The sequence below is a fragment of the Meles meles genome, chromosome 2, assembly GCF_922984935.1.
Source record: "Meles meles chromosome 2, mMelMel3.1 paternal haplotype, whole genome shotgun sequence".
NCBI lineage: Eukaryota > Metazoa > Chordata > Mammalia > Carnivora > Mustelidae > Meles > Meles meles.
Window position 1 is genome coordinate 6,590,730 of NC_060067.1, and position 21,777 is coordinate 6,612,506.

Here is a 21,777-nt window from a genome sequence, read left to right on the forward strand (position 1 = left end):
CCCACCCCCAACCCCCAACTCTGGCAGCCACCCATCCGTTCTCTGTGTCCGTGGCTCGGTTCGTTTGTTTTGTTTGTTTTCGAGTCCACGTATAAGGGAGAACATATAGCATTTGTCCTTCTCTGCTGATTCGCTTAGTGTAGCGCCCCCAGGAGCCATTCAGGTTGTCACAAATGGCAACATTGCGTTCTTTTTTATGGCTCAGTAGTATTCCAGTGTGAACATATATCAAGTTTCCTTTATGGATTCATCCATTGATGGACACTTTGGTTGATTCCATATCTTGGTTCCTGGAAAAAATACTGCAATGAACCTAGGGATGCATGTATCTTTTTGAGTTAGTGTTTTCGTTTTCTTTGGCTAAATATCCAGAAGTGGAAATGCCATATGGTATTTCTACACCATGATATGGTACCATATACCATTATACGGTAGTTCTGTTTTTAATTTTTCGAGGAACCTGCATGATGTTTTCCACACTGGCTGAACCAATTTACCTTCCCACCAACAGGGCACAAGGATTCCTTTCATCCACATCCTCACCAACACTCACTACTTTCTGCCTTTTGACGCTAGCCCCTCTAACAGGGATGAGGCGATATCTCATGGTGGTCATGATTTGTCACCGTTTGTCTTTGCAGTGAAACGGGGAACATTAGAACCCTGGTTTTCCCAGTGATGTATATCAATGAGGTAAGTCGTGGGAGGGAGCCCCGGGTACATTTCACTGTGAAAGCGTGGGAGGCTTCCCTTACGACGTCTGCTATTGTAACCGCGTGATGTAAGGTGTGAGAAAGGGGGAAAGTGATTTTTAAAAACTTATTTGTCCTTGGAAAATTTTCTGATTATATGTTTACGTGAGGCTGCCTGTGTTTGAGATTTGAAAATGTGTTTGAGATTTGAAAAAATTTTCTTTCTCAAGGACATATTTTGGGGGAAACTCTCTTTCTGGGCAGCTGGTTATGTCAAAAACAAAATTAAGTAAGTGAAGCAGTATCAGATACTGTGGACATTTCAGTGATACGTGGTTGCTTTATCTTTTATCATAGCCTAGATGGTTTTTTTTAACTTCCTGATAAACAAACATATATCATGAATTATAGGACACAGATCCTGTCATAGTTCAAATAAAAAGTATTTCCCTAATGAAATACTTCTTTCTTTCACACTATACCCATAGAAATTTTATCCCAAAATATTAAGTATAAATTAAAGTTTTGCAAGTAAAAACATGTTCAGGAAGCTTGGAAAACACTTGCTTTCTCAGACACCTGTGATAAATTCTTTTCTGAATCACATGCATTTACTGTACAGATCTTCTCAGTTTCCCTCTTTCTCCCACCCAGTTTGGAGGGGGAAATGTAGGGGTTTTTCTTCTCCAATAAATTCTTGATTGGCTTGCTTCTGTTGTTAACGGCACCATTTTTTAAAGTTTTTGTTATTTTTCTCTGTTCCCTAAAAAATAAATAACTAAATAAATAATCTTGCTCTGTATAGGAAATTCAGTAATAGGGATTGGGAAGAAAAAGGAAAATTAAAATAACTTTCACAAAACCTGGGCGAGACTGATACTATTCTTAACTTGCTTATTTTACTCAACAGCGTGTTGTTAAAGTGTTTCCAATAATAACTTTGTAAAAAACAATTTAATGTCTTACACTTTGTCAAACTAACATGAGCTGTTTATAAAGCTCTTGGAAAATTAAAAATTTGTATTTTAGAAGTGAATCACCGAACAAATATTGAATCATTATATTGTACACCCAAAACTAATCTGTTTATGTCAATTATTACCTCACTTAAAAATTTTTTAAAAATATTTAAAAGGCATGGGCGCCTGGTTGCCTCTGTGCGTTAAAGCCTCTGTCTTCAGCTGGGGTCATGGTCTCCAGGTCCTGGGATCAAGTCTCCAGATCGCATGGGGCTCTCTGCTCCGCGGGGAGCCTGCCCTCCCCCTTCCCCTCTGCCTGCCTCTCTGCCTACTTGTGATCTCTGTCAAATAAATAAATAAAATCTTAAAAAAATATATTTAAAAGGCAAATCGCTGATAATCTGCCCTTCAGAAACAAGTGCAGCTGACGTGGCTCATGTTGTCTCTTAGCAGCTTTTTCTGGTCGTGATATTAGAGAGTCGAGACCATTCCATAAATACAGTTTTATAACCTTCTTTTTTCATTTGGCATTACTTTGGTAGCCACAGTTATAAACTTTTGAAGGGTTTGTGATTGCAATTCTAAGATAAGACTTTCATTGTTTCATAGGAAAATATAGAAATATTTACCAATTTCTCGGATCTGTTTGCAGTTGCTCCTGAGTTGCCATTGTTACTATTTGCAGAGAAGGACCCAGAAGCAGGGCTTTGAAAATGGGGAAGGACCCTGCTCTGCCGGCTTGTGTTGCTAGTTGTGTTCATGTTTGAAGTCCCCTCCAACTCAACCATCGCTTTGCTTTTTTGTTGAAGACTATATAGAGTCCAGGGAATTAGGGAGTAAAACCTTGTGCTTTTGGTACCTCCTAGAAAGACCTTGACTTTACTCTCAAAAAAGGAAACATTAGACCTTGACGTGACCTTGGAGACTGCTCTCCCACCTCCTTTTTCCAGAGAAGGAGACTTGCAGACTGATGGATCTTGGCCAGTTACTGGAAGCTCCAGTCCTAGAAACCCAACCTCTACCTCAGTCTGGTGCAGGTTCAGCCTAAATTAAGCCCAAAGTTCCATTTGTTGCTCATAATTTTTATGAAATTAAGCTCTCGAGACACCTCACCCATTATAGTTTAAAGAGATAAGATGTTTGTCCTGCATCCAGAAAGTGGATTCTAGAACATTTTCTTGGTTATCAATACCCTCTGGAATTCTAATGAGCCTCAAGACTTCTTTAGACAACCTGTTGAGACCTCTGGTCTTTTTAGGAAACTTTTATTTTTAAGAAACTTTTTTTTAAAGATTTTATATTTAAGTAATCTCTACACCTAACATGGGGCTCGAGCTCACCACCCAGAGACCAAGAGTTGTACACTCTACCGATGGAGCCAGCCAGGGTCCCAAGACCCTTGGTCTCCATTACTAGAGATTTAACCAAGATAGTAATTACACTTTCCACGTATTATTTTTGGAATATTTCATTCAGTCAGTCAACTGGCATTAATTCAGCACTCATTGTGTGTAGACTGCTATTTCTGATGTTGAGGTGATTGAGGTATACGTCTTGCCTTTGGAAACCTCATAGTCACAAGGAGACCTACAGATCAACAGACAGTTACAGCAGAGAGTACGCAGTGATGGGGGGTTTTAGGGACTGGTACAGAAGCTTAGTAAAGGGACCTTTAACAGGCCTGAGTTGGCCAGAGAAAACTTCTGGTTGGAAGTTATGCTGAATTAGATATTAAAGGATGAGTTGGAGTTGTCTGATACAAATGATGGTATTATTTTGTTATTTTTTATTACTCTTTCCCTCCTACTTCCAACCTAATTTGAAAGGAAGACATGTTTTCAGGGAAAAAAAAAGTAAGATGTTAATGAATAAATGCCCCTTCTGGTTACTCTAATTTATAAATGAATTTTTAGTCTCTAACTTATAAATGAATTCTTAGTCTCTTCAGTTTGCTAACAGGAAGACTTACCCAGATTGTGGTTAATGATTTGGAGGAAAGATAGAGCAGAAAACTCTACACCCTGCATATTGAGTAATCAGGGGAATACCATTTTCTTGCCTTCCAGAGTGTTCTCATTGATAAAGAGACTGCAAGTCGACTGAAGTCTGTGATTAACACCACTTTGATCGTCACCAACATACCCTACATCATCATGGCGCTGGGCGTGTTCTTTGGTTTGATCTTCACCTGGCTGGCGTGCAGAGGACAGGGGTCCATGGACGAGGTGAGCGGTGGCTGGAGGAACGGCTCCCTCACTGGGTGACTTTGCCCGACGAGGTCCGCTGTGATCCACTGCAGGGCTGTCAACGGCTCCATCCCTGGAACCCCCAGGTGGATTCTGGGGGTTTGTGCTGGGCGCGGTGATTTCCGGGCCACGTTACTACTGAACCAAAGGAAGCAAAACGAGTGTGTCAGAGAGGGAGGAGGAATGCAGTGATATGGTCCAGGATTGGGGGCTGTCTTGGTAGGCCTGGAATCCCTGGGAGTGAGCTTCATATTTAGGAAGATAGCCCGAAAGGAGAGGGAGAATATTGAACAGCTAAACGTCTGGACTTTGGTGTCAGACGGGTTCAAATCCCAGTTCCGCCTCTTAATGGTGGCGTGGTACTAAAATGTGCCTCGGTTCTTCATCTGTAAGGTGGGATCATGAGAGAGTCGGCTTGAGGAGGGTTTTCGTGAGGATTAGAGGGTACAGTGAACAGACAGCTCTTGGCCCTGGTGTTAGCATTTCGTAGGAGCTCAGTAAGCATGAGCTGTGGCATGAAGCAGTTTGAAGACTGTAAAGTCAAGACAAGCAGAGACCTGCTTGGAAGGAATCAGAGGATCCCAGAACCTACCACTGAGTCATCACTGCGTACGAAATGACTGGCGCAGGGGACCAGTAATGTTCCTGCAGAGAAGGGACCCCCCCCCCCCCACAAATGGTTGGGATAAACAGGGTTCGGTTGGCCTAAGCGACCAGCTGGCCCGCCCAGCGCCCCCGTGAATGAGCCTTTCCTGTGGGAGCCCTTCTTAAATTTTCAGCAGTGTCCCTTTCTGCACCAAAGGCTTTTTCCCCCTTCTAGATGCTTCAACTAAGTGTCTGAGGCCAATGTGAGGGAGGAAATGAAATAGGTTGAAACCATCTGAATAGTATTAGCTCGGATTTCCCTGTTTTGACACGATTTCTCTTCCGCTGTGCCCCTCAGGGCAGCGTGACTTAGGTGTGAGGTGATTATCTTGCCATTCCTATGTCTGAGGTAATTATCTTGCCCTTCCTTGTCTGGGCCTCCCTTCCGGTCTGACGTCGCACAGTCACTGAGATTTTCCTAAGCGCAGGTGAAAGCCCAGGTAAATGTTCTCAGCACTCCTGCCATTAACCATCTGTGTGTAGTCAACAAGCAAGCGACCACTGGGCACCCGCCACCTCTGAGACATAGTTCCCTGGTAGGGTTTGAACCAGGAAGGAGCACGTCCGTGGAGTGGGCCCATGAGGGCTGTGGGGGGTGCAGGGGAGGACGCTGCCCCGGAATCAGGAGCCAGGCTGAGGGCCCCGAGGGCAAGGCAGCAGCGGGCTGAGTGGCAGCCGCCCTCCTGTCAGTCTCTCCTTCCATCTTCCCCCACCGCCCTGTCCCCCCGCGCTTCCCCTTCCGGGAGAACCTTCTGAAGGGACCCCCTGACGCCGCTGTCCCCTCTCTTCTGAGTCTCAGGGAACCGCAGACGAAAGGGCACCCCTCATCCGAACCTAACTGCGGCCGAGCGGGATGGAGGAGCCGTGTGAGCTGTCCTGACCCGGACCATCCGCGTCTACGCGGGCCTGTGGCCTGTCCCGGAGAGGAGGGAGGAGACCCCGCGCTGGCGAGTGAGGAGAGCGTCCCGGCGGGAGGTTAAACGACTGACTGACTCAGTTGGCCCTAAGGCTTTATAAAATTGTTTGTTTTCCATGTGTCTGGCAGGTATTTAATAAACTCTTGTATAGTAATTTTTTTTTTTAATTGGGTGCCGGTAGCTCCAGAACTGTGTGACCACTGTCGTGGCTAAAATGTGTCCGCGTGGCTTGTTAGCGTCCCTCCGCCTAACCTTCCGTCCCCAACTTTGTGCTTCAGTCACCAAACTTTGTGCTGGAAATATATAAAGACGATTTTCTGTTGTATTTTCTGTTGTATTTCACCCCGAAACAGAAGGAAGGAAGAGTTCGGAACCCAGGGTAAAACGGTAGCCCCATAAATACATCCTTAAAAGGCATCTAATCTCCTCTTTTTAAAAAGTGGTATATTGTATTTCATGCTAATCTTCAGTTCATGATTCCTCCAGGAAAATAATTCGATCTTTGGACTCCTTGCAAGCCCCCAGCGGGGAAGGGGTGAGGGGTGTGCAGTGGGCCTGAAGCCTGTGAGTTGATGGTGATGAAGCTCCTGAGGCATTTTTGCTCGTCCTCTTGTGAACTGAGAGGATGTGCCGACAGTGTTGGTGTGGACAGGTACAGATGTTTCGTGTGGAGTAGAAGTAAATGCTAGTTACGACATTTGTGGCTGGTTTGGGGTGTTTGTTTGTTTGTTTGTTTTGAGTCAAAATAATCTTGGCGTGGAAAGGTGCTTCAGAGAGTTGGTCACCAGTAAGCGATATTCCCCGTCACCCGCGCCAAATATGATGCTCTATTGATTACAATATTATTGAGTGATTCTTTGTAAAATTTTTATGACTGTGGGAAAGCTATCCATTCACAGCCCGCGTTACACACACTTCAGGAAGTCTGACGGCGCTAACAGGGTATTTCTTCCGGGGCAGTCTTCGCGGGAACTTTGAAATTGTTTTTGTAAGTTGACTTTCTGTCCCCAGATTTGGCCCCTTCCAGTGATCTGTGGTTCACTGTCACTCACTGAAGAGAGAAAAATGTGCCCTACAGGTCCGGCGACAATCATCTTGCTGACGAATGAATGATGGTGTTTTAAAATATTGCACAGAAAAGGCTTTAAAGGAAGGTCCCTGGGGACCCACGGGGCAGGGCCACCTCTTTTCAGAGGACCCCTTGGCTTTCAGTGCACCCTAAGTCAGAGGATTAGGAACCACCACGTGTCACAAATTCAAGCATATTTCAGGGCACTTTCTTGGTTCTCAGAGTTCACTATTCATTTTTGATCGAGAAAACTGTATAGTTATCCAGCAAAGCGCGCAGAGAATTTCTTAACAGCTGAATCGTCCTCCAGGATTCTCTGTGGGAAGCTGGATTTCAGTGTAGCAAATGAGGAGAGAAGCCGTGGATGTCACAAATACAGCTTCTGACCCCGTGTGGAGGTGATAAGCACATTATTTGCCCCAATTTCTTTCTCTCCACACTAACAACACAATATGCGACATGTTCCCTCCTTGAAGGGGCTAATTCGTTACACTCTCAACTTCTCCATGAATGAAGATAGAACTTACAGATATCCCAAATCACCAAAAGGATAAAAACTAAATTGAAAATATTTTGTCTTCAATAATGCCAAATATCTAGATTTTTAAATTTATCGACATTTAACTATATTCTTTTGTTTATCCACTTATCCACACGAATAAAACCGATGAACCAGTGCATGTTTATTGGTTCATCCTGTTATCAGCGTGTAGTCATCTGTGAGGAGGAAATTTCTAAATACTATGAATGATAACAGCCCGTGTACGCTTCGGACAGACTCCCACACAGGCAGGGAGACCAAAACACATTACCGCCTTGATTCTTAATAGTTATTCGGCTTCACATCCCATGTGATAGTATGTCTCTGAGAAGCCTATGGCAAGTGCATACACTGCAGTCGGGATTACCGGTTGGTTAAGAAGAACGACAGAACAGACTGTTCCGCGCACGGATTCTCTCGGAGCCCGTATCCTGGAAAGGCCTCCAGAGTCTTTGTGATTGTCGTTATCGCAAAATATGTGTGTCCTGTACTATGATACTCAGTGTAGGGAGAAACCGAACAGAGGGAGGTGACCTTGCCTCTCTGAGGGAAAACTGAGAGTTGACCACAGGACCAGAAATGGGCTTTGCCACTGGTAGCTCAAGGCTTTTCCTACTGGACTTCATTTCTCCATGTTCTGGAAAGATCACTAATGGTCAAGTGCAGCGAGTACTACAGGACTAGCCCCTATTGGGGTTTTTACTGAAGGGAGGTTGGTTTTTGTTTTTTTATTTAAATTGCTTGAGACAGGTGTTCTGCAAAGGGTGACCTTCACACTTGCCCTCTGGGCATTATTTCTGGAAGGAACTGCTCGTGGCCATCAAACAGAATACTGACCAGAATGCTCTTCTTGTAGCTGAAATAATGGGTTCATTTCGTGTGATTCTTGACCTGTTTATTTCTACCCGTAACGCAATGAAGTATTTCACTAATAAAACTGTTTCTATGAAATTGCACTGGAAATCGTATGTGATGTCATCAGATGACCGTCGTCTCTGGAGTCTCATTTGAAAGATGTTCTTTGTCCTCGTGACAGAGGCAGGCCTGAGTCTCACCTGTTGGGCCACCTGTGAGTTCTGCTCAGCTGTGGTGGGCGGTTCCAGAGAGCCTGACCCGTCAAGCTTGAAGCGGGTCCACACCGCGTTCCTCTGCCCAGGGCTTTCTCTAGAGGCCTGGAAGCCCCTCAGCAGCACTGGGGGTCAGTAGGCCGACATACTGGCCCTTAACCAAAGGGGGCAGGAGCAGGAAGGAACATGTTTACAAGTGACAGAAAATATTTGCCTGGAATTCAGAGAGGGAAGAAGAGGAGAGATAAGGTTAGAGAGAAAGGCAGGGTCCAGGTCAATTGGGGTGTTATTAAGTCATGTTAAAGATTTTGGTCTGTTTTAAGACCAATGGGAAGTGTTGTGAACTGGCTTGTGGGGGACAGGGGAGAAGGGGGAGACATGGCAGGTTTGTTTAGCGAGGACTGCTCTAGCTGCAAGGTGAGTAAATTGGAAGAGTCTACGTGGATACAGGGAGGTCAATGAGGAGGCTGCCGTGTTGGGTGGGTCCCTTTGGGGTCTGCGTTGGCATGGGAGATGGGTGTCACGCACCAGACTCCAGGGAGAACTCCACAGAGCTGCATAGCAGGGCTTAAGTAATTGGTTTTATTGGGGGAAGTAAAAATGTATCGGGCCAGAACAGCAAGATAAAAGGCGCAGACCCTCCAACTTCCTGTCATCCCATGGAGAGGCCAGCCAAAGGCCGGAGTACTGTTTGGTCTCACTAAAGAGCACAAATCTGCCTTCTAGTCCCGCTGTTGAAGGGACAAGCGTGAAGCAGCAGTCTTGTCCATGAAGGAAAGTACAAGCCACTGAGCAACAGGCAGCTTGGATTGGGGTGAATGCTTTATAAATTGGGAATGCCAGCTGCCAGTGGAATGTTACAATCTCCATCACGGGGGAAAAGCAGACCCTGGTTCCATGGGACCTGAGCTTGGCTGCAGCCCCTTCTCCCAGCAGAGGGGGGAGCTCCTAGCCACAGTCAGCTGGTTCTCTGCGCAACCACCCAGAATGAGGTCACCATCTGACAGTCCTGCTCACTGCACTACAAGGGCTCCTGCAACGTCATGGTCGGGGTTGGCAAACCTTTTCTGTAAAGGACCAGATGAAAAAGTTTTGGCTTTGCAGACCTCTCTTGTCACAACTATTCAATTCTGCTCTTGGATCATAAAAGCAGTCCTAGGCAACAGGTAAACAAACGGGCATGTCTGTGTGCCAATAAAACTGTCTTTACACAAATAGACAACAGTCCACCTCTGGCCATCATTTGCTAATCCCTGGTCTAGGCGAAAGATAATGGTAATTGGAATCGGGGAGATGAAGTATTTTAGAAACGTTTAAAAGATAAAATATGTGGGACTTGGAGATGAATATGGGAAAGGCAAGGGAGAGGGACATGTCACAGGACTCATTCATCGTTCCACAGCATTGAATAAGGTCTGTTACGGGGTGGGCCCTCTGCTCGCAGTAGGGATAAAACCAGTAAAAAAAAAAAAAGAAAGAAAGAAAGAAAGTTCCTGCCCTGGTGGAGCTTATATGAAGTGCAGAAAGCAATAAACAGGTGGTGGTGAGTACTAAGAATATTTAAGAAGCCACAGTGACAGGACTGGAACGTGCCATTTTAGAAAGGGTGGTCAGGGAAGGCTTCCTAAGGGAGATACACTCACCCATTCTTTTTCATCCCGCATCCTTCTCCCCTTCCCTCCATCATTTCTGTGATTGCACTCTGCGGGCTCTCCTAGCTCTCTGGCCGTGCTCTCTGGCTCCCTTGGGGGCCGTTTGCTTGCTTCTCCATACCTGCGATCAGCTGCAACCTCTTCTCACTTGATAACTCTTCCTGACCATGCCATTGACTCCCTGACTTCCATTACAACCTGAACAGTTACAGCAGACACACCGGTCGTTCAAGCTCAGCCGCACATACTAACACCTGCTGGATATCCTCCGCCAGATCGTCCTCAAATCTAGAAAGCAAAAAAAAAAAAAAGGAATTCATTTTTTCTTGTCTTCATTCCAAATTCCCGTTGCTGGGGAATGGCATCGCAATCCACCCAGTCGCACAAGCCAGAAAACGGGGACTCTTGCTGGACTCCTCCTTCCCCTTCCCTCCACATCCTGTCAACCATCAAGTCCATCTGCTCCCGTCTCCCTTCCTGCTGTCCTCTTCCCTTCATCCGCACTCTCACCGGGACTCCTGCGATTACCACTGTTGGCCTGACAATTTTTTGAGTAGGTAAACCATTTACATTTTCAAAAAGCATGAAAGGGTTTATGGTGAAGTCTGCCACCATCTGCCAGACACCCAGCTCATCTTCCCAGGGGTTAACTAATATCCCTCTCTTTTTTGTATACATCTTTCCAAGAATATTTTATACAGAATGTGTATTTGCATATTCTAACCCCATGGAATACATCCTTGAGATTTTTTTCTTTTCAGCACATAGAGCTTTACTGTTCCCATTCATGCCTGAATAGTATTCCTCTGTATAAATGCAACTGTTTAAGCAAACCCGTGTGTTTCCAGTCACTTATTATACGCAATGCTCTAACCGACAAACTTGTCCAAAATTTTGCCCATTTGTAAGATAAATTCCTAAAAGTAGATGGGTCCAAGGATTTGTCATTTTGATAAACACAATGTGGTTGTTTGTTATTTTTATTTTTACTAAAGTATACGAGCACATAGATTTATGAATCAAATAATTTTATAAGGTTTGTTAACATAAAAAAAAAGGGGGAACCTAAAGATACCATCCTCAAAGGCATCTCTATTAACCCTTTTTCCCCATTTACCCCCCGACTGGGTAACGGGCGCATTCTGCATCTACTCTCCGCCGCGGAGACGAGGCTGCGCCTTCCTCTCCGGTCCTCTCACACCCCATCCAACCTCCCGCACACCCTTCCCACGGGTCTCCCTGCGGCAGCATTTCGGGGCTTTCGCGCCTCACGCCCCGCCAACTCCCAGCCCTTCCCCGCGGCTGAAACGCCCCCGGCCACGTGCAGCCCCGAAGCCCCCGGAAGTCGGCGGGGCGTTCTCGCCCCCACCCCCGCCGCGTGCGCCCTTCCGGCGTTCCGGCCTCGTAGGCTAGGCCCGAAAAGAGGCGGAACTCCCTAGTCCGAGGGCGGTTTCCCCGCGGGACTGAAAGGCGGAGCGCACGGGGTGTCGCGGGAGCAGAGCCTCGGTTCCCTGCTCCCGCGACATGGCTTTCAACTTTGGGGCTCCCGCCGGCACCTCCGGCACCGCTGCAGCCACTGCGGCGCCCGCGGGTGAGTGATCCTCTCGGACCTTCTCCCGGGGAGGAAGGGAGGCCTCCGGTCCACCCCCTCGGTCGGAGATTCTTCGGGTGGCGGATCTCGGGGAAGAGGGAGGGGGAGGGGGGCGTCTTCTGGCCGCTGGGGGAGGGGGGGGCTTCGTGCTTCGGAAAGGGCTGGCGGCGGCAGAGCGGGCCCAGGCGACTGCTGAGGGGGCCGCGGGGGGCTTCGAGGCGCAGCCTGTGGCTCTGGCGCTGCGCGTGGGTCCCCGCAGGGCCCTGTCCTCCTACGGCTCGCTTCCGGCCGCCGGGGGCCCTCCCGGGAGACAGTGGGGGCGGCTCCTTTTTGCCGCCGCGGGAGACCCGCCCTGTCCTCCTCCCCTCAGCCGCGGGGCCCCCGCGGCCGGGCTCGGGGAGATGCGGGCCGGGGGCTGCGCGCCGCCCGGCTCGCTCGGTGCCGTGCTGGGGTCCCTGCGGCGGGGCGTCGCGCTCCCGCTCGTCTCTCCGGCCCCCGCCTCCGCCTCCCTAACCCGCTTGGAGCCCAGGCCGGGTCTGTCTGCGTCCCCCTGCAGCGCCGCCGACTCCGCTAACCCTGATCTCTTCTTTCTCCCCTTTCTCCCCTCCCCCGTTTTACGTTTCTGTTTGTTGCTCTGCCTACGCGCCCGTCAGGATTTGGTGGGCTTGAGACTGCCAACTCCACCGCCAGTGGGTTTAATTTTGGGGGTTTCGGATTAACTGCTAATCCCGCAGTGAACTTTAATATTGGGAATTTCGGTGTTCCGACTACCTCGGCGACTCCGTTCAATTTCGGTAACAGTCTGGCAAGCGCAGGTAGATACTGCGGGTCGTCTGTGTCACGAACGCGGGGAGCCGGAGTCCAAGAATGTTTGGCGATTCCTGGTTTTGGAAGGAACAGCGGCTTGTCTGACGAGGAAAGGAAATTCATTTCCTAGGGTCGAATCGAAAGCATTTGTGTCTGGTTTTGACTGTCTTAAAAGATTTGGGTTTAAGAAGTCTTTCAAGTTCTAATGTTCCTTTGTTAAACTTGCATTCGATGGAACAGAAGATGCCTTCCAAGTGATAAGAATTTGGAATGGATGATTTTGAATAGAAAGTGTTTTCCAAATTGTTGCATATTTCTTCCAAAATAGAAGCCCAGCAGTCAGGCCCGTTTCTCTGGGATTCTTGGACTCCTGCAGTCACTTTTTTCCATTTTTCTTGCATCTTTCATTGGAATTTCATTTGATCGTCCTTGTGTTTCCCGAGAGAAACAAGTCTTATACGAACAGCAGTATCCCGTCTTGTTTTTTTAAGGTCTGTAACAACCATATGTATTTCCTTGATTCACTCAGCAGATTAGGATACATTTCTGTAAGATCTGTAATTACAGAAAGAGCCCCCAATTTTTTACTGGATTTTTTGAGAAATGAGCAGAGCAATTTAATTTATTGTCAGCGTTGAGTTCTAGTAGGTAGGCTAGACATCTTTGCATGAAAAAAAATAATAATGAAGATTCTAGTATCTATGGATTGAAGCTCATTGGGAATTCGCAAAACACAATCTATAATGTGTATATATGTGTATGTAAATTTAAAATCGGTCTTATCCTGTGGAAAAGTCTTGTTCCTCTGCTGCTCGTATATGAATTTATTGTCCGTATTCTCTTACATTATGACACATATGCCCATGCCAATTATACGCATTTTGTAAACAGTATTCCCTAAGATTTATTTGGGTGTTTGTGCAGTATTTGTTACTGCAGTGCGAATATCACCTTGGCGTCTGACTTGACACGTTTTGGAGAATACGCGAAACCTTGGATTCAAGGATAAAACTGTCCGTTACTGTTAAGGTATATTCACAGTGGTCATGTGTCACTGCCATTGGTACGTTTACTTTTCTGTTTGCTTAAAATTGGCACTGGGTGAAACGACATTATTTTGAAATTTGTGTTTCCGAACAAAGCCACCCAGCTTGTAATTCAGCAACAATAAATAAACTTACGGTATTTGCTTGATTTCATGTTCATTTGGAGTTATCACTGTGAATTATTGAGTTGTGATAATATAACTGTACTTTAACCACATTTATAGATGTTCATTAACTGAGCCTTCAGCAAAGGGATGATAGAAGTTCTTGTTTATTTTGTGTCTTTGCAGATCCACTATTACTAATAAACATTTTTGGTATTAGGAAGCATGATAAGATACTAGTACTGTGTAGCCAATTCAGAATATAGTATAGTTTTTCTACAGAAGGGAGGAATAATGAAAAAGATTGAGAACACTGTTCTATACTTCTAGGTGATGTTTTTTAAATCAAAATGCTTAACGGTTTCCAATACTGCAATAAAACCTGTATTTTTAAGTAATTTTCCAAATCAAAATTATATGATGAATATCAGAGGGTTTGGAGTTTTTTTTCCTCTGTATACGCTTTATGTAACATGAATCTGTCTCATACTAGAGATGTATGAGATTAAAAGTTAGAATTGCAAAAAACTGTGGCATAACTCCACACTAATGGTTCAGACCTTTTTCTAAAGATTTTTTGGCACCATATTGGTAATCGGGTAAAAACTGATAATAAGAAAAAAAAAACAATATTAGATTGTATTCCATCCCATTCATACGTCAAGTTACATATGGTTAAGATGAGTTTCATTTCTAAACTTATCTAAAAACGAAATTTATGTATCTGTCAGTTGCCAGTCTAGGGCAGAGAGCGGTGCTAGTTCTGCTCTTCCTTCCCACTGCCTTCCGCTTGTGGGGTTTTTCCCCCTTATCTCTTCCTTCAAGAAACATGTTCTTCTAGGGAGGTGAGTATGTTTCCTTTGGGAAGTTCCTAAGTTTTCATGAAGACTAAGTGGAAACATAAGCTAAGGGAGCATATGAGTTAATTCATCAAGGCCAAAGTTGCAAACTGGCACCACAGTCTGCCAGTATGATCTGTTTGACACACTATTTTAAAAATATTTGAATTTCTTGCCAGAAAAATAAATTGGGGTTTAAAATTCTGTAAATTTCACATAGAAAATCTAGATCTTATGTGTTTCTCTTGGGAGAAAGAGGAATATACAACACTACTAAACTACCATTCTCCCACAGCAGCAATCTGCTGGAAATTCAGAAACGGCTGCCACTCTAAAAAATTGTTCACATGGAACAGTTCTACCAGTCAGTAAACACCCAGTCTCTTTCCCTCGTTAATGTTCTCAGCCTAAATCTTGTAGGCGTTTGAATTCGCAACACCTGCCCTGAAAGTACACGCATAGGCATTTTAGAGTTTGTCAAGCATGGTAATAGGCCTGACGTGTTTTCTCAGCTGGAACTGTTAATCAGCCCTTTTGTTGAAGGGTATGTATTGCATTGTGGTATTTCTGTTTTAAATATTTACTTACTTCTCGCAACATATTGACTTGATTAGTAGTACAGTTTTTAAAAAATTGAAGTTGAAAGTAGAGAAAGGAAAATTTAGATCAAAATATTTTCTTTTTATGCGGCAGTGATGTAAAATAATTTGGAAAAAAAATGCTATGTGTGCAAAAGATTTTTCCTCTCTCTCATTTATCCTTTTTAAATCAGGTGGGTTTGGAGGATTTGGGACAACAACCACAACAGCAGGTTCTGCATTCAGCTTTTCTGCTCCGGCTAACACGGGCACTACCGGTAAGAGGATATCTGAAGACATTTGTAGATGTGAATGAGCTAGACATCAGATTTTTTTTTAACTTACACAATTTAAATTTTTCCTTCAAAGGACTCTTTGGTGGTACTCAGAACAAAGGTTTTGGCTTTGGTACTGGTTTTGGCACGACAACGGGAAGTAGCACTGGTTTAGGTACTGGTTTGGGAACTGGACTGGGATTTGGAGGATTTAATACACAGCAGCAGCAGCAACAGCAGACCAGTAAGTATGAGAGGCCTTCATCTTTCTTCAAATATAAAACTGTAACATAGAGCCAGCATGGAGTGCACTGTTGGGAACACTTTAATAGATACCTTTTTTTGAAGATCTGTCAGTACTATGTTCCACAAGACTCCAAAAGCGACTTCTCATGTTTACATGTGATGAGAGCAGTTGAGGAGAGAGGCGGGCATGATCAGGATTATGAAGCCTCTGTGTGTAATAGCATTCCATTTATGTTGTTGCTAAAAGTAACACAAAAAAGAGGACTGCACAAAAGTACAGCTTACTGAGTTGTGTATAAGGTGAACACCCTTGGAACCGCTGCCTGTGTCGGAGGCGGCTCCGGCCAGCCACTGCAGCAGCCCGCCACATTGCCCGGGCAGTCCCTCCCCGTCAGAGGAGCTGCAGTCCTGTCTTTCGTGCTCACCTGTATCGTTCACTGTACTGTATAGTCTCGTCATTAAGTTTGTAACATGATTTAGTTTGATTTGTCTTAAACCTTTGTAAGCTCCCCATTAGCCCTCCTTTTTTGTTTTTCCGGCTTGTTAAAGAAACGCGATACTTACCCTGTAGAATTTTTCAAGTCGGGACTTACTGTATTGCATTCCTGTGGTGTAGTTTAACATATTTTGTTGTCTTCTTTGTTTCTTGTGGATTGGGCTGGATCTAGGCACTTACTTACGTGGATAGTTCAGTGTTTTGTGGGGTTGCAAGACTGCAGGCGGCACTGCACGCTCTGGCAGGAGGTATGTAGTGTCGGTGTGTCGTGTTGGCTTGCGCTGGCGGCAGCCGTTGCTGATGGTGACTTACGTCCGTCAACTTCTCAGGGGTGCACAGTGGCACTCGAACCTTGTGACTTCTTTTCCGTGTATTGCAATACTTTTCATATTTTTTAATCTACTATTTGGTTGATTCTTTACATATTTATAGTTAGTTTTCAAAATAAAGAGTTGGTTCCCCGTGATTCTCCGAAGGAGACTAGTCAATTTTTACTTAATGTTAGGAACTTAAGTATTTCAACTCTTTGGTATTTTTTAATCTGTTCCAGTTATTGATACTTAAATTGTTCCATCTTTGGCCTGAGATACACGCCTCTTCAGGTTGGCTTCAAGTCCTTTGGTACAAGCTTAGAGTTAGTCTTTGATAGCTTCCCTTCCCAGCTGGTACGGCACATGTTCCAGGGCTGTCTTGTATGGATCAATTCATGTAATTCTCACAGGAACCCTGTGAAATAGTACTCTTGTTACTCTTGTTACCTCCATTTCATAGGGGAAGAGAGGAAACAGAGATTGTGACTCTTCCATAGACCTCCCAAGATGTGGGCTAGAGACGCAAATTCAAGTTCTTTGACTTCCTGCGTAATGCTCTTCTCACTCTTCCAGTCTGCCGCTTCTTAAATCACTTTCCTGTCATTGTTCATTGTTTTGTTTCCTTGTTCTTGGGTAACTTGATTGATTGACTGAAATTCATCCTACTCAATAATTAAGATTATTAGTTTATTAAACATGAATTTCAGGAACTATCTAGCCAGTAGGACAAAGAAAATAGAATAGTAGTCTCAGTTCTTCTTTCTAGTATTTTAGTATTTCTTTTTTCTGTTATCCTGCAAAAATACAAAATTTGTTGGAAATCTGAGGACTTTAGGAGAAGGGGAAAGTGAATTTTTTTCTTTGTTTCTTGAAAGTCTCCCCAACTCTCAGTTATTATAATTACACTTTCATTAGGAAAAATGGGATTTGGAATTTGGTTTTCTTTATTTGCAGAATAAAGGGACTTATTCAATTATGTAGCAGCCATTTCTGACTGTATATTGTACGTCAGGGATTAGGTATATAAGGTTGAAAGCCACAATTCCTGCTTATAGCCTACAAGGAGACAACGAATATCTAATTAGAATAATAAACATCCAGTTATACAAAATATATATATAATGTGAAAGCACTAAAATGCGTCCCTAGAAGGTGCTGTTTTGAATACGGAAGAGTTGAATCTTGAAAGAATTAGTTGGATAGAGTCAGGGGATTCCAAGTGGAGGAAAGAACTGACAGACACATCCTTGCATGGTATAGCATAATGAATTCCGGAGCTGCTGCTGTAAGGAGTTTCGAGTTTAATCTCCAAAGACGATGGAGCTCTTGCCTTATTCTTAAAACCCCTGTTTGTATGAGATGCACGCTCTCTGGCTGTGCCGTCTGTGAGATGTCTAATCGCAGTTTGCTGCTGACTTCTGGACCGTACCTCTTATCCATTGAAAACTTTGGCAACTGGCTTTTTCTTTTCAGCTTCTCTCTGTCTGGGTTATTTAAACATCTCATGGCTGAATATTCAGACAGCCTTGCCATCTACCTGTTATTCTAAGACCTCTTCCATTTCTCTTAAACAGTTCTTACCCCGGACCTTGGCAACATCTGAAAATGTTCTAATTTCAAAATCACTAATGTGAACATCCCATAACCTATTGTTTTTTTAGCCTGCTTTTTTAAATACTTCGAATATAGCTGTTCCTAGACCTCATTAGGTCTTTAACGGGTGACGTTTCATTTAGGCTGTTAGACCATTTAGACCATTTTCTGTTCTTCCATCTTATCTTCCTTCTTATCTTCACGTCCTCCCTAATTAGCTAATTCACCAGCTAAGTCACTGGTTGCCAGTACCCTAAACTTCTTGTCATTGTATCCTGTGCCTGAGGGTTTAAAAAATCCCAAGCACAGGGAAAGCCCAATTGTCTCTCCAGGTGCTGCTTGAGAAAATCACACAGTACAAAAGATTGAATAATGGTGCCTCTAAATTCTTAATCACTGACGTAAGTTGGGGCCTCAGCATTGCCTGGTAATCCTTGTAAGTTTACTTAATTTATTCTCCCACCTTCTGTAACAGACCTTTATTCTTTTCAGATCTCAGGTTTCTCTGTTCTTTCTTTCAGCAGGTGGCCTTCACTTCCACTTATTGCACTGCAGTTCCTTCCATCTCCCACTACCAGATTGTTCATCCGCCACGCTCCGTACTCATCCTGTAACCTTCCCTCGTGCTGTGGGTCTCATTCTTCCCAGTGGCGCTTGGCCTGTGGATTCTTCCAGCAACACTCCTCTCCCCAAAACGGTCTTCAGCTTCTTTCCCCAAGGATCCTTCTTACCCATATTTAAACAACCCGAAGTTTCTTTTTTTCTTAAACAGTGGCCACAGAACAAAGCAACTTTAATCTCACAGTCACGCTTCAGTTGCTGCTCTCTGCTCTTCGTCAGCGTGAAGTAGGGAGAAGGGGGATCTCTGTCTTCTCTTGCCTCAGCCCACGCCGGTCCGCATTCTGTCCTCTGTGTTCACACAGTTGAGATCACTAGTCTCTCAGATCCAGTGAATACTCACTGTTCTTTACTTAAATGAGAAATTTAACACAAAAATAAGATTAAAGTGACCCTGATTCTACTGAATAGATTCAGCAAAAGTCAGAATTTGCCACACTTAACCATCTCCTTCTCCTCCCCCCTTTTTTTTGATTGCTGAAGTATTTTATTTTTTTAAAGATTTTATTTATTTAATTTGACAGAATCACAGGTAGGCAGAGAGGCAGGCAGAGAGAGAGGGAGAACAGGCTCCCTGCAGAGAGCCCCATGTGGGGCTTGATCCCAGGAATCTGGGATCATGACCTGAGCGGAAGGCAGAGGCTTAACCCACTGAGCCACCCAGACGCCCCTACAGTAAAGAGCTTATAGAACTTACACTAACCAGGATTCAAGTCTTCTGGCTTCTAGTCCAGTTCTTTACAGTTTGTACATGTGCCCATTTGGAGATTAATACTATCTCTCCTAAGGGTAACAAGAGACCCTCTCTAGCCCTGTAACAGCCCCAGTGACCCTGTGGTACTTAGAACCTGTCGACCTGAAAGAATACTTAAATAGCGGCGCATACAGCGGCCCTTAACTCAGCATTTTGGTATTCATGGTTTTTCTCTTCTCTCTGTACCATTTGTATTACTAAGAACTTTAAGTCACTTTACTTTTTAACGTTACATATTTATTTTAAAAGGAAGATTTGTACGCCTGCTATAAATGGAAAACCAGTATCATTTGCTATAAAGACAGGATAACTGAAATCAAGTACACAGAAAATGTCATAGTGTTAGTAGATTCTAGCTAATACTTTTGCCTCAAGCTCTGAGCCTTATTCTTTCCCTTGGTAAAATGTGAAATAAGCAGGTGCAAGTCATTAAAGGCAGACTAGCACCAAACTGAGACTTTTAAAATATATTATCAGATCATGAAAAGGTAACTGTTGGTCACGTGCGTTAGTCCATTTAGCGACCCAGCTGTTACCACACAGCTGTAAGTTCTCGTACTGAGGTTACTTGCCTCCTGCTTTGGAGATACTGACCTGATCTAACAAGTTTACCCTTTCTGTTGGAGAAATTGTAGCGCAGAGAAGTTAAGCGACTTGTCCAAAGCTACGCGGCCTACTAAAGCTTTTAGCTTAGAATCCTGATGATCAGTTCATTTGTTGTTCTTTCTGCTACATGTAAGGAGAAATGATCACGTTGGTACTGATGAAACACTGGTATAATGATTCTTTTTGCTTATTTCGTGTCCTCCAGTTTGTATTTATTATACACGTATAATAGCAAGGAAGGCTTAAAAACCCATTCTGCAGCTTCACACACTTTCCTCCTCCATATCATATCCATATGTGCTTTTTGTGATGTGGGTCTGATAGGAACCCAGCTGCTGTACTGGTGATGGAATTGCTTGTATGGAGAAGATAATCATTGTAAGGATTGTCCTACTATTATTAGTTTCCTAATGTTGCCATAACCAAGTATCACAGACTTAGTGTATGTATTAAGACAATACAGATTTATTATCTTACAGTTCTGGAGATCAGAAATTCAGAAATGGGTTTCCCTGGTTGACATCAAGATGTTGGCCGGGCTATTACTTCTTGAGGCTCTAAGGGAGAATCCGTTCCCTGGCCTTACCCAGCTTTTAGTCTCTCTTCGCGTTTCCTGGCTTGTAGCCCCTTCCTTCGTCTTCACATTTCACTTCGACCCCCCCCCCCCCCCCCCCGCTTCCCTCTTCAGGACCTTTATGATCGTGTTGAGCCCACTTAGTGCTAATCCAAGATAGTTTGACTCACTCTCCGAATTTCATCGTGTCTGCAGTTTCTTCTGCTGTGTAAAGTAACATTTACAGGTTCTGGGGTGGACATTGGGGGGAAGGGGCATTATTCTGCCTACTGTACCTAGAGTCTGAATTGATTGATTCTTTTTTTTTTTTTTGAAATACTAACTATGGGGTACATTTCTAGCATTAGGTGGTCTCTTCAGTCAGCCTACACAAGCTCCTACACAGTCCAACCAACTGATAAATACTGCAAGTGCTCTTTCTGCTCCAACGCTGTTAGGAGATGAGAGGGATGCTATTTTAGCAAAATGGAATCAACTGCAGGCCTTTTGGGGAACAGGAAAAGGATATTTCAACAATAACATTCCACCAGTGGAGTTCACACAAGAAAATCCCTTTTGCCGATTTAAGGTATTAGTATTTCTTTTGATCCTCACTTGAAGAGTGTGTGTAAGAGAGAATGTGATATTTGGATTAAAATAATATGAAGAAAACAGTTGCTTTGTCTTTAGTACTTTTTGAATATGCTACAGTTACACTTTTGTTTTAAGGATACAGAAGTTATTAAGGTGAAGTGCTTTCTTACGTACATGTGATTGAAGGTGACCAGAGCGTGAGTGAAGGGGAAGGGTTGATCAGAATGTAATTTAAGACTGAGGAAAACATGTCAGAAGCAGGGTGGTCTGCTTGGCATCTATGAAGTAGAGACCCCAAGCTAGAATTCAGTGAGAATCATCAAACATTCTCCAGGAATGTGTACTCTAGCCAGCAGAGTACTGGCTAGACAGGTTGTATGTTCTATTTGGCAGGTATAATTCTGTTGTCACTATTATAGCTGGATGCTAAAGCCATTAAAACAGTATAATCTTTTTCTTCCTGATTCCATGCATACCCAACAACCTTCTCCTTTGAATTCGACTTCTCAGAGATTGTTTTGCCAGCCAGTGAATGTATTTAGGTCAACTCGATGGCATATTTTTCATAAATAATGTATTGCAGTCTAGTTTGTACTTCAGCCACTTTTTTTGAAAGACGTGTTTACAGGTTTTTGTAGAGAGCGTGCACGTGTGCGGGGTAAGGGGCAGACGGAGAGAGAGAATCCCAAGCAGATTGTCTGAGGACCGTGGAGCCTGACTTGGGGCTTGATCGCACAACCCTAAGATCCTGACCTGAGCCAAAACCAAGAGCTTACTCGATGAGCCACCTAGGCACCCCAGCCACTTTTCAATAGCACAAAAAGAAAACAAAACCAAACCACTTTTTATTGCCTGTGTCCGTCTCTAATCAGTACGTACGTAAGCCGTGTTTGGGGCTGCAAGGCTGAGGGTCGGGACCCTTCTCAACGTGGTTGGATGACAGAAAGTGACCAGCTTCTCTTACTAAGAACATCTGTT

The 21,777-nt window shown here is 44.2% G+C and overlaps 2 protein-coding genes across 3 annotated transcripts in view; both read left to right on the forward strand.

Annotated features, from left to right (window-relative positions):
- Window positions 1-8,020, forward strand: part of SCARB2 (scavenger receptor class B member 2) — a 75,117-nt gene extending 67,097 nt beyond the window's left edge. Inside the window, exons 10-12 of the mRNA XM_045993844.1 lie at window positions 642-693; window positions 3,718-3,876; window positions 5,342-8,020. Of these exons, the coding sequence (XP_045849800.1) occupies window positions 642-693; window positions 3,718-3,876; window positions 5,342-5,380 (250 nt within the window). The 3' untranslated portion in view covers window positions 5,381-8,020. The remainder of the gene's footprint in view (window positions 1-641; window positions 694-3,717; window positions 3,877-5,341) is intronic.
- Window positions 8,021-11,252: 3,232 nt separating this feature from the next.
- The window catches only part of NUP54 (nucleoporin 54), a 33,943-nt gene continuing 23,418 nt past the window's right edge, over window positions 11,253-21,777 (forward strand). Inside the window, exons 1-5 of one of the 2 annotated variants that reach the window (XM_045997050.1) lie at window positions 11,259-11,379; window positions 12,033-12,194; window positions 14,948-15,031; window positions 15,123-15,272; window positions 20,568-20,794. In XM_045997050.1, coding sequence (XP_045853006.1) covers window positions 11,313-11,379; window positions 12,033-12,194; window positions 14,948-15,031; window positions 15,123-15,272; window positions 20,568-20,794 — 690 coding nt within the window. In that variant the 5' untranslated portion in view covers window positions 11,259-11,312. Of the gene's footprint in view, window positions 11,380-12,032; window positions 12,195-14,947; window positions 15,032-15,122; window positions 15,273-20,567; window positions 20,795-21,777 lie in introns of both variants that reach the window. The other variant, XM_045997051.1, reaches the window with a different exon arrangement.